At 41.6% G+C, this 13,145-nt stretch overlaps 1 protein-coding gene across 1 annotated transcript; it reads left to right on the top strand.

The window, feature by feature from the left end:
• Positions 1-319: 319 nt before the first annotated feature.
• LOC137274138 (uncharacterized) lies at positions 320-8,544 on the top strand. The gene is made up of 7 exons (XM_067807153.1): positions 320-359; positions 2,584-2,616; positions 5,203-5,291; positions 6,448-6,504; positions 6,958-7,072; positions 7,673-7,726; positions 8,426-8,544. Exons 1-7 carry the CDS (start codon positions 320-322, stop codon positions 8,542-8,544), a joined length of 507 nt encoding a protein of 168 aa, XP_067663254.1.
• Positions 8,545-13,145: the final 4,601 nt, after the last annotated feature.

The raw sequence follows: 13,145 nt of genomic DNA, 5'->3' as shown, positions 1-13,145 counted from the left end.
AGTGTGACGTTTCGGTGTAGATTCTGATATCTACATCATCACAAGAATCTATATCAAAACGTCCTTCTATGCAATGAACAAGAAGTTGTCAAATTTAAAGATGCATGCGTCATTATTGACTCGCCAACTTCAAGAACCCCGATCAAACAATAAGTAAATAGATTCCTTAACAAATGATTCAAACAGTTAACGAGATAACAAGATTAAGAAATGATACAAGATTAAGGCCAATCTCTTATCTTTGAATATATTTACTAGTATTTATGTGGGTGGGTTGCGACTCGGGACATATGTCAGGTACGTTGGGTCAACGGGCGACATGGTCAACACTGGTGTTGCTGCCACGCTTCTTCTAGGAGGTATGAGTGAGATAAGGATAAATATATTAAATAGCTCTTGTAAATCCGAAACCTTTTGCTGGTGCATTTCATGCTTTTATTACCAATTTCATAATACAGTACGTGCATGTGAGTGAGAATGGGTTTAGACGCCCCTCTGAACAATAATCCAGCACATACCGAAACATGAGTCTCCTTTTCAGACAATGACTCCGTGACCACCAGATTCGAATCTTCTCATGCGAAAGTGAAAATAAACACCACAGACAACTCTGGTTACACTGAATGCCAATTCTTTGTTTCATAAGAAAATGTTTTTTTCCAACTGAATTTCAATTTTAAACTTTAATATCACCGTATTTCTATATTCTAAGTTAAGGATTAGGCAGCATAATTTATAACTTTGAAATCACTGAATGACCCTGTTTGATGTGGTCGTAAAATGATTCACACTGTATCTGGCTCACTTTTTAGACCTGTTGTCTGCTTTTGGAGCCCACTGAGATTGATATAATGATACTGATATAATATCAGTTCCGTACCAGATCGCCAAAGGTTTCGAGCCTCGTTTTGAGATTTCCACGATTTCCAGGTTTCCGTGTGTCAGAGCTCGCTGTACGACAGAGCACGATGTACAGCGATTTTTGTAAGGATTAGAAGGAGCGTAGTGTTGCAATGTACAACTGCTTAGGCGTGTGAAATCATAGTGATTAATATTTATGTATCCAGTTGAATGCATTAGTCTAACAATTCTGGACTGGTTATCGCACTCAGTTGCACAATAGAAAGGAACCCCGAGAATAGGAAACGAAACTAGTTTGTAATCAATGTTTTGACTGTTTTCTGGTGTTCCATCTTGTGATGGGAACTCATTCACTCCAGCAATATCACTGCGGGGGATACCAGAAATGGGTTTCACACACAGTATACCCATATGTTACGAGCGAACGCCTTTACTTCTAGCCAACACCACCGCCTTATCTTACATGTAACCCGTCTTCAATTCACCTCGCAACGCAATTATATTCACGTGAATATTCCCAGCGAACTGGCATTCAGCATCCCATTTTTGTCGTAAGATCTATTCTGAACAGAAAAAGAAACGCAAATTTCGAGAAAACGAAATCACATAAAAGAAAGCGTTCATGTTTGTGTCCTCTATTTATAAACCTGGCGAAAAAACAGTTGCGTTTCTTTTGCTGTATAAGAGTATCGGTGATAGACTCGCTGACTGGGTTTGTCGTCATGTCATCGTATCCCTCATTGGGCAGATCAGTGTCATTCTGGTTCAGAGCTACTCATTAGTATGGAAAACCAGAAGAGACATTGGAACCTCAGAAGAGACCCTTACAACAAGAAGCAAAGAGTGTCAAATTTACCAAGTGCGTCAATGCGGCAGTGTCTGTACTAGGATTCCATACTTAAGCGATATATGCCGCTCCGACGTACTTTCAAATGACGGTTAATCTCACAATCGGAGTCTTTTTTTCTAAACAGGTTTTATGACTGTGTTGCGATTGACAGGATTCCGTCTCCGCATTTTCCCACTTTTCTTTTGTCGACAAACTTGTGGCATGACATTGACTGACGTTTGACCTTTCAGTCATTGTCATTGCACACGAGTGTTGCAAATCACGCGCACATTTGGCCTTTAATTTCCTTGCCTTGGTACTTTCGTGCTCGAACAAAGACCGCACTACAAAGCTACAAAAAAGCATTGAAACGGTCGTGTTTGACAACTGCATTTGTTACCGAACAAGGGACAAACATCGCTCAATAAAATATATATTTCACTTGTATTTCATCTTCGATGTTTCCATTTCTTTTCATTTTGAAGAGTGCATTTACAGATCACCGTCAGAGATGTGAAATATTGCGGCAAACGGAAAATTGATTTGTTCGGGTAGAGTTCACCAGTGGTCAGAACGTTCCTTCATCATGTGACAGTTTAGATCGGCTGTTGGATAGCATAGTAGTCAAAGCGTTTGCTCATCACACTGATGAATCGGGTTCGAGTCCCCATATGGGTACAATGTGTGAAGCTTATATCTGGCGTGATATTGCTACAATATTGCTAACAGCGGCATAAACCTAAAATCACCCACTTACTGGACTGTCTGGTCCAGACCGGATTATTTACAGATTTACAGATTATTTACCATATAGATAGAATTAGATAACTAACCAACCAACACTTATTATCTAATGCCATTGCCCAATGATTGGAATAATCTTCAATTTTCAGGCCTTCTTGTAATAGCTGGTGAGGACCCGAGAGGTAAGCCGGCATGGGATGACAGAAGGAATGCCTTGGTTGACACTCTGAACATGTGAAGAATTAACGGGGAAAATCGTGTGAGTATTGTTTAACGCCGTTATGGACAATATCAGAAAAATCACGGTGGACACAAGAAATGGACTTCACACACGATACCAATGAGGGGATTCAAACCCGGATCTTCGGCGTGACGAAAGAAAACTTTTAACCCCTGCACTAACCCCCGCCCCTGGAATAGTTTTGAAATTCTTTTGACAATCAGAAGTGATAGGTAAAGGAATAGGTCCCCCATAATTCAATTGGTTACCAAGACAACGGTACCAATCGATATCATCATAAAGGTCCAATAGTCGTCAAAACGTAGCATTGAAATATCGGAAAGACTGTATGTGGTATAGTTAGCACTGTGCTGATGAGTGGTTAAGAAGAGTCTAACGAGTGTGGAGGGAATACGTATTTTTTGTCCATGCCGTTTCTTTTTCACACCATTATTTCAACACGGGGACAAGAATTTCCAAGATCGGCAACAGATTCAGTTGAAAATTGAGGGCATTGTTAATTGGAGTGAGTGAGAGAGTGAGCTTGAATTTACGCCCCTTTTTCGCAATATTCCAGCTATATTCCAGCAATATTCCAGCAATATCACAGCGGAGAACAGCAGAAATGAGCTTCACACATTGTACCCATTTGGGAAATCAAACCCGGGTCCTCGGCGTAACAAGCGAACGCCTTAACTACTAGGCTACGATACTGCCCGTTGTAGTAAGACGTTTCACATCGTTGGTGAAACCCACGAGCACAAACATCGCCTCTGACAAACCCAAGAAGGAAAATCCAAAGATCATTGGATCCTGATACGCCCACGGAACGGAATTTCGACCTTCGTTGAAAATCCGTTATTCACATCTGACAGATAATTCTTGAAAAAATATCTTCTGTCCTCTTCGCGATCCACAAGTTTGCGAAAACGTGACGTTTTCACACGGAAACTCCATATGAGCAATTGTGAAATGCTACAGCTATTGTCTCCCTGCTCTGCAAGAACTCACCATCGACTGTTCAATCTTTTACCACGATGTACACCTCTTGTCTTCGATCGATGAAGACCAGGTGGCGCTACAACTGTTAAAGCGCCTTTAAATGATCTTCACAAGACTTCAGCTTCCAATCAACCCAAACTCGAACAATCTTTTTCTTGAAAAAGAATTATCGTTGAGAAGGGAAAATTAACTCCATGTGAATTTCTGGAGGTAAAATACCACGCGGTGATGACGACAGCGGTTGTTCCCTGTGTAATTGTACAGCTATTGGGAATGATTTTTACACGATCTCATTTTGAGTGTATTTTTACGTTTTTTCCTTAAATAATTATCCCGATTTCAATTTAGTATTTGCAAGCAATATATTTCTTAATACCACTACGTTATTCCAGTGAAATGTATATTCGTAGCTACTAAATATGCACGCGTACATTGAAAATTCACAAAATCACAGAAGCAGATATAGTCAGTTGACAGTTCAGGTAATGTCCATCACGAACCAACAAATCATTAAATGTAATTTCACTCGGATGATATACATATTCCATATTTTCAGAAAAATCTATTATCTCTTCGCCAAATATATAATTGCATCTTGTTTATTAAATGATGTTGTGGTCTGACAAAGTTGACAGCGGAAGGATTAATAAAACGATATTTTATAGGCAAAGTATCTTATTAAGTTTCTGTGTACCCACAATATTCAGACTAAGATTTATGGTGCTGTCTCGCTCTCGTTAGGCATTGATATGGTTTGTAGAATTAGTGTGTCCAGCACGTTCAGATCATGGGGTTTGTTTGTACAGCTAAATTAAAGCTGACTACTTAAAATGAGTAACACGTGATTATTTAATATTATCAAGTTCAGTGTGTCATCTGAGGACAAGTGAAGGCTATTAGATGCCAAACAATCTCAGGTTATCTCAAGAGTACATAGTGAATGCCAAACAATCTCAGGCTATCTCCATGGTACACAGTAAATGCCAAATAATATCAGGCTATCTCAAGGGTACATTGTGCATGCCAAACAATCTCAGGTTATCTCAAGGGTACGCAGTGAATGCCAAACAATCTCAGGCTATCTCCAGGGTACACAGTGGATGCCAAACAATCTCAGGTTATCTCAAGGATACACAGTGAATGCCAAACAATGTCAGGCTATCCCCAGGGTACTTAGTGAATGCCAAACAATCGCAGGCTATCTCAAGGATACATAGTGGATGCCAAACAATGTCAGGTTATCTCAAGGGTACACAGTGAATGCCAAACAATCTCAGGTTATCTCAAAGGTGCATCTCACAGTGGATGCAATGAGTAAGTGTGAGTGAGTTTGGTTTTACGCTGCGCTCAGCAATATTTCAGCTTCATGGCGACGGTCTGTACATTCTCGAGTCAAGACCAGACAATCCATTGAGCATGAGCATCGATCTACGCAACTGGGATGCGATGACATCGTAAACCAAGTTAGCGAGCCTGTCCACCCGATCCCGTTAGTCGCCTCTTACGACTGGTCTTCTACTTCCAAGTTGTATATATTGTGTTCCAGAGCAGCGTTCCTCTCCAATATGTGGCAACTGCAAGTCTGTCTCCAACCCAAGTGATTGTCGCCTCTTCAAACAATGTCACCATCAGCAAGTAGGGGCCGCTTTTGAAGCACTCGCATCTTTCCATAACCAAACTGAATTTCACAAGTTGATCACGAATGAAACGAGGCAGTTTAGTTTTACGCAGCACTCAGCAATACGCCAGCTATATGACGGCGGTCTGTAAATAATTGGATCTGGACCAGACAGTCCAGGGATCAACATCATGAACATCGATCTATGCCATTGGGATGCAATGACAGTCAGCGAGCCTGACCACCGATCTCGACTTTAAGCATGTTAATTCTGTTAATTAGCGATGGTATAGATCACATTATTGTCAAGAGTATGTTGTCTTCTCTAAATCTTTGAAATTTCAGTTTTTATTTTGGCAGCTTAAATATAAAGACACACATGACTGGTGATGAGTTGATAATGACACATATGACTGTAGAGTGGATAAATACTTATATGAGTGTTGATAAGTTGATAAAGACACATGCGACATGCCAGATGATCCAGAGGATTCGCGGGGAATGCCAGACATTGCCACGTCATCCAGAGGATACGTGAATGAGGAATGTTACATATCGCCTAGTCATCTCCAGTGCTCCGTTGTCAACCTTAAGGTCGTGTTTAAGGTCAACCGTATCTCTAAGATTACAACCTTAGACATTTACGAAGGTTAGCCTCCCGTTGCATGAAACCACCTTAACTGAGGTTATCCTTAAGTTAAGGTTGATAACTAAGGTTGGAAGGACCCAACGTTAGGTTCTCTAAGGTTGGAAAGGGAATATGGTGGCTGCATTTATTTTATACAATGAGACTGAGAGAAGTTTGAGGAAGCAGAGAGTGTACAGAGATAGAACGTGTCAACTGGACATGCTGAATTCACGTGGTAACTAACGACGCTTCCATTACTCCTGCGTTGAAGAGTTCAGCCTTAGTTAATGTTACGGCTAAGGTTGGAGACCGAGTTAAGGTTGCCCTAAGCTTAAGGTTGTTTTGTGCAACGGGTGTATCTTTTTCTTAAGGTGATCGTAATTCTAACATTAGTGTTTAAGGTTGAACTTACGATCTTAGCTACAACGGAACACAGGTCATATAGAGAATGTCAAACAACCCAAGTGGGACCTAATGCATATTCCTTCTTTTTTTCTTTTTTCTGCATGAACAATACACCAATAATATATATAGCATTTTTATAGGTGTGCGAGGCAGAGAGGGTTGGGCGACATTACAGTCTTCAGTGTGCAGACAGAGAGGTGCGTGTGATCAGAGGCATCATGATACGATATTATGATATTACTGGATGAAGTTACGGCACATTTGGTAATACTGATCAATATGATTCAAAGTAACAGCCTTCCTGCATTTGTCAGTGTCCATTCCTGTATGCCACCAAGGCACATCATGTTAATATTAACGGCTGTGATTTTCTTCAAAAGCGTTAAACAAATTCCACTCACTCAAATGTAGGCATACATATTACACGTAGGAGTGAACATTGCCTTAACTGTAATGAATGAGGTGAAAGAAGTGGGTGTTTGGGGTTTTGTCAAAACTTTGTAAAAATGGTTCTGAACTATTACTCTAAAAACGGTTCACTGGACATGTTGAATGGACACTGAAAACACAGTGATATTTGTAAAATATGTGTTTAACTCCACCTTTTATTGTTCCTGAATGATCTTTACATAACTTTGCATTGGACCCAGAAATGCCGGGCAATTCTGAATGAGAAGAGTAACCGGAAGAGGTTCCTATTCACTCTATACTCCAACATGGACTGTTGTTCGGAGGCCTTCTGCAACATTCACCTGTTTAAAGACGGTAAACATAATAACAATCATAATAACAACAGTAATGTGTGGAACACAATAACAATCAAACAGACACGGATGAAGTCTTAAACAGATGGCTTCCCATTGCTGCCCAAGACCAGACACTTCCCACTCACCATCGCAAAATACTTAAAGAAAATAATTGCATGCAATGATACTTTGTAAAGAATTTACAGAGACGGTCAAGGATGTTGTCAGTGGATGCCCTTCCTTGGCACAAGCAGCATGTCTTAAAGACAAGATGGCATGGCCCGTTGCTTTTTATTACTGTCTTCGGCATGCACGTGGCTTTGACACAGAGGTCCATGGTACGACCCAGACCATGTCCAGGGCATCGATGCTTTTGAATTTCCTTGGAATAGACCCATATGTAACTTGAGAATATTTCCTGCCAACAAACCTATTAATTAAGGCATTGACTTTGCTGTCCCTTTTGACGGAAACGTGATTGGCGAGATTCATGAAAAGCATGCTAAATATACAGACCTCGCCTTTGAAATGTCTCGCTTGCATCCCAAACAAAACTGTCGTCAGGCTCCCCATTGCTCTTGGTGCCATTCGTTTTGTACCTCCTGATCTCTTGGCGCAGATCAGGAGAGTTCCCGGGTTCTCCACCGGAAGCACAGCCCTGCTCCCACTCTGGGTAATGCAGGAGGGTGCAGTGTTGGGGATTCTAGATATTCACCGGAAAGACCTTGGCGGGTTCGACTAGGCAACGTAACTTGGGCATGGGGCATTGATACTGTACATGACATGCATGGGGAACATTTATTTTTCTACACATGATTTAGTATAGAGGGCGTGGACGTGTGTGTGTGTGTGTGTGTGTGTGTGTGTGTGTGTGTGTGTGTGTGTGTGTGTGTGTGTGTGTGTGTTCAGGGAGGAGGGGGTGTCATTCATATTGTACACTCACGCTTTTCCATCACCCCCATTATGTACGGTCCTAAGGGCTGCATGTGGGGACAATACCCACTAATCACACTAATCTTTTCTTACAGACTTCACAACGACCGAAGAGATAACAAATACTCCGACGAATACTACACCATCCTCCACAAAAACAACAACAACAGGTACTTTCACCTCTTTTGTTGCCATCGGTTGTATCTTTCAATGTTTTTTGTGTTTTTTTTTGTATTTTGTTTACGGCTCTGCTTTAGTAGTTTTGGTTAGGGTTTCCTTCACTAGTTTAGCTCGTTTCACCGTTTTGTTTACGACTTTAATGTTTTCAATACGGGTTTCGTTGACTGCTTTAACCCATTTAACTGTTTTGTTTAGGACTTTGATTTAATGTTCTACTGAACTGTTAAGATTTGATTTGCTGTTACTGTTTTGTTTTCAGGAGTTCCCTGTTTTGACAAAGTTGGAGTGAACTGTACTAATCCTCAGAACGATGTCCACATCTGTAAAAGCGTCAACGTGGGCCAGAAATATTGTCCGAAAACATGTAAAATATGTTGACCGAGTTCATATTGGTATGAAATGTGTTTGAATATTCCTTACTTCTTGCACTTCGATGAGTGAGTGAGTTTAGTTTTACGCTGCACTCAGCAATATTCCAGCTCTATGGGGGCAGTCTTTAAATGTTCTTTGCACTTCGATAATAAACATAATTACAGCTCACGCGAAGTATAGTTTGTTTTTACATGTGAGTATACGTTGCATGTATCTTGTTTTACGGTCTATAAATAATCGATTCAGGACAAAATAATACAGTGATCAATAGTATGAGCATCGATCTGCACAATCGGTATACTATGACACATGTGACAACCAAGTCAGTCCGACCACCCGATCACGTTAGTCGCTTCTTGCGACAAACATGGGTTATTGAAGACCAATTTGGACCCGGATTTTCATAGGCCCATTAAAAGTATGAGGGAGTCAAACAAACATCGTGACTGACATATGCATGCAGAGGCACTGTGGGGAAAGTTTCGATATCTCGTCCAGCCCTTGAACCATGTGCGTATTCCAAACAGACGTCTGTCGTGGACACAATACATGGTTACACGAAGGAAGTGCAGCACGTGCAACTTCAACTCAAATGGAATTTATGAATTACGGGCACAGCATGTGTAGCACGTGCATATTCCCACATACACTCACCTCAGAGAACTAATTCATTGCCCGTTTTACACCTCAAGCTTCAAACTCGACTTGTGCGCAGGCAAAACAATCCGCATGCCAGTGCGATAATTGAGTGAGTTGCGTGACGACCCTTTCAGCAAAGTTTCAGCTCGGCGGAGGACAGCAGAAGTGGGGAATCGAACCCGGGTCTTCGTCGAAACAAGCGAACGCTTTAACCAGTAGGCTACCACCCTGTTTTCTGTGCGGTAAGTAAAACTGCATAAAGCATGCCAAACAGGCAATCCAAAATGGCGACCGCTGTCTCGTAGGCGTTGATCTGTGTTAACGTACTGTAAAGTGATACAGAATCTGGAAGCAATGGAGACGATGAGTCGCAAAATTAAGAAATGAGCCTGGGGAATCGACCAATGGGGACATCAGTCCAAGACTGGAGATGAATCATCCTTTCACGCCACAACTGTCTTCTGATCATTGTCATAATTGGATGAGTGATGTATGACGACCCTTGCCTGCTGACCAGTTGATTGTTTAGTCGGATAACGGGCAGATCGGAGAAGTTTTAGTACAGAGAAACCCCGCCTATCCGGACCCTTGGAATCCGCAATCTGTCCGACCGCCAGTAAAACGCACTATATTAATGCTTTGTCTGGAATTCAAATGTCTGAATCTGGACAGTAGTTTTCTATTACTAATAATGCAAAATGCACACTGCAGTGCCCCTCTTATGGGAGAGGGACGTTGTATATTTTGCATAACCACCCATCATTAAAGGAGAGGCCCAGTGGTTGAAACCTTCGCTCGTCGCGCCCGTCGAAGGACCCGGGTTCGATTTCCCTCAGTCATTATAATATGTCAGGCCCATTTCTGGTATCCCCTGCCTTGATATTGTGTAACACTGCTTAACGCGGTCAAAAAATCCTTACTCATACGTGTCCCCGTTGTGATGTTGCTAAAATATTGCTAAAAGCGGCGTAAAACCAATTTCACTCGCTCATCGCGTCTGGACACACGGGCTTCAGATCAGCGTATCACAAGGGCGATAGGGAATAGCATGTAAATATTGCTATAACTGAGTCAAGGTTGGTCGCTTTTAGCAATACCAGTATTCCAGCAACTCCCCCGAATCAAGGATCCCAGAGTGTGAATTTAGTTTTACGTCGCGCTCAGCAATATTCTAGCTATATGACGGTGGTCTGTAAATAATCGCGTCTGGACCAGACAATCCAGTGATCAACAACATGAGCATCGATCTGTACAGCTTGGAACCAATGACGTGTCAATCAAGTCAGTGAGCCTGACCACCCGATCCCGTTAGTCGCCTTTTGTGGCATGGAATGCTGAAGACCTATTATTCCTCGGAGTTTCACGGGTCCCGAAGTGTATGTAGTGCATGGTTTCGTAACACTTTTAGTAACATATTTGTATCTTACTGATGAGTAAAATCATAAAAGGTACATGCATATGTCATATTCAACATGGACCAGACACTTCGGTTTACAACACAAACACAATCTTTGAGTATAGCAATTATGTTACCGTAGCGACCACTTTCAACCACTTTATAATAACATCAATTATATTGTGAGGGGATATCATAAGACAAATGGATATAATTGTATCTCCAGTATCTTGGTATAGCCAGACAATCCCGAAGCCACCCGAGAACAGAATACTCGTGACCTTTGTTATCCATGTTGTGTGTCCACTACTGTCTATAGCTTTGAGCACAATGTGACATTGATATGGCAATCTGTTTCGTGGAGGCTGAATTTGCCTACAGCGATATTTGACAGCAGGTGTCATGAACGTTAGCCGTAAAAGGAATCTGCCACAGTTACTAAGAACCATAACAATACAAGATGATTTACGATTTAGCGATAAATATCATTCTGGATATTACAGACAAACTTTAGCTGGAGGTGAAAACGTAATGAAAATGTAATAGAAATACACCAACCTTTCACATCGCAGAATTTATCAAATCCTGCTGGACTCATTCCCCTTTTGTGAAGCCCAATTGTTTCTGCCGTGATATTGTTCGTATAGGTCTTGCTAAAAACGGCTTAAAACTAAATTCACTCTCACTCCCCCCCAGCCCCCAACCCCAACCCCCCTCCCCACTCGTGATGACACGCAATACATCTAGAATACTATTCGAAACAGCGTCAACTATTTTTTTGCTTCTTAGCAAACGGTAATTAGTTGCTTTTTTAGAAACCAAATTGTTTTAGTTTTTCACCATTTCCTTGTTATAGTTGAAGTATCAATCGGCCTAAAAGCTGTTTCACGAGAAGAGAGTATTGATATCGGAGTTTTACGTCACCTTTAGTTGATCACCAACATCATCCCGACAGGATTCACGTCTATAAAGGGACTGTGCGTCTTTCTCAAAGGAACTATATTTTCGATTTTAAGTGTAATTGGCGGCAATCCATTCAGAAATTCTATTTTCAGAAACAACACATCGCCAATTAAGGTTGTATTTATTTGCGAATTAATACGTGATATGGTGGAATTAGACCCTCGTTATTTTTCCATTAACGTCACACAGTGAAATATGAGATCCCGTTTCCCTTGACGCTGGCGAGATGGATCAATGATATGACGAGTGGACATTGTTTAATATAGGTCTCTTTTGCCATCACACGGAGAAACCAGTACTTGAAGGATATAGTTCCATGCTGAATAAAATCGGAATTCCTCAGAAGAAGCTCAAGAAAAGGGCACTCCGAAGTAGAGAGAGTCACTTCGAAGTAGAAAGAGCAGTCTGAAGTAGTTAATGTCACTTGGAATGTGATAGTGGCACTCCAAAGTAGAGAGTGGAGTTTTATACGGTACTACGTGTATTGATATTTCTCTCTATGTAAACTGTCTTGGAGTACCAAAGGACAAGGGGCGGATTTTGTGACCTCTCACGTTATTTCGGGATTCTTGGCAACTTGATCCCCCGGCTTGGGTCTCTGCGCGCGCACATAACTGGTTAAATACTTCAATACCCAACGTACCCGCCTTTGTACACACCAGCCCCACTATCCAGAAAATATGATCGGTCCCTAAGCAACCGTAGCATTCCATTGAGTGGTCACAATATGTGTCTTTGCTGATCTGGCTGATCTTTAGGGTGTTCCTGGTAGTATTTTGATGGGCAAGAGACGGCTATCATCATCTACTACGCTGCCGGTTGATGTGATGTTGAACTGAAGTCTTTACATTTGCTCTAGCGAGGCGGGTAGCGTCACCCAGATTGTAAATCCTCAAACAATTCGTTATTTTTAAGATACAGTTGTCATTTACCAGCTTGTGACATGCTTTACAATCGGGTAACCATCCGGTAACACACGTATATGCCGTATATCGTCGGTTAGACACCCAGGATTCTAATTATTTGGCTAGAGCCGTTGATCCGCCGACTATTCTTTTCGGTGCAGGTAAAGTAAGCATCATCGAACGACTGCATCGGGCATTCTACAATTCTGCAGATGCTACATTCACAGGAAACGGTCATTTTAAGTGAAAGCAACAATAATTGCAGGAAACAAGTGAGATAGGATCATTTCTTCTCGGTTTCTAATTTGTGACTGGCCATATGACACGTCGTTGCGTGCAGTGGAGGCAAAAACAGGAAGATCAGTGACCACCCGATCCCGTTAGTCGACTCTTACAACAATCATGAATTGCTGGAGACAAATTCTAACTCGGATCTTCATAGGTCATAATCCTAACGAGAACCCCTGCCCTAGTTTTCGAGCATAGACTGGTACCATCAGCTTTGACAAGGGGTAACCAAATCTTGCATTTTTTCCATCTTAACTTGACGAACCTCCATCCTATCAGGAAGCATAGATACTACCTTCTCTTTGTTCTCCAGTCTCAACAACCTTCTCCATGCTAACGGAAGAAAACCACCAACTATCAACAACAACACCCTGACATGTAGCATTTACAAAATAAACCGGTTGTGGACAGAGCTA

Source organism: Haliotis asinina, chromosome 2 (assembly GCF_037392515.1).
Source record: "Haliotis asinina isolate JCU_RB_2024 chromosome 2, JCU_Hal_asi_v2, whole genome shotgun sequence".
Classification (NCBI taxonomy): domain Eukaryota; kingdom Metazoa; phylum Mollusca; class Gastropoda; order Lepetellida; family Haliotidae; genus Haliotis; species Haliotis asinina.
The sequence above is the reverse complement of the archived record's forward strand: the minus strand, read 5'-3'. Positions and strand labels throughout refer to the sequence as shown.

Bases quoted from the DNA above. Each gene is read 5' to 3' on its own strand.
- LOC137274138 (XM_067807153.1), top strand. From the start codon at position 320: ATGGTCAACACTGGTGTTGCTGCCACGCTTCTTCTAGGAG. The intron at 5,292-6,447 runs GTAGGGGCCGCT...GCATTTTTATAG, and splicing joins AACAATGTCACCATCAGCAA to GTGTGCGAGGCAGAGAGGGT. The intron at 6,505-6,957 runs GTGCGTGTGATC...CATTGGACCCAG, and splicing joins TTCAGTGTGCAGACAGAGAG to AAATGCCGGGCAATTCTGAA.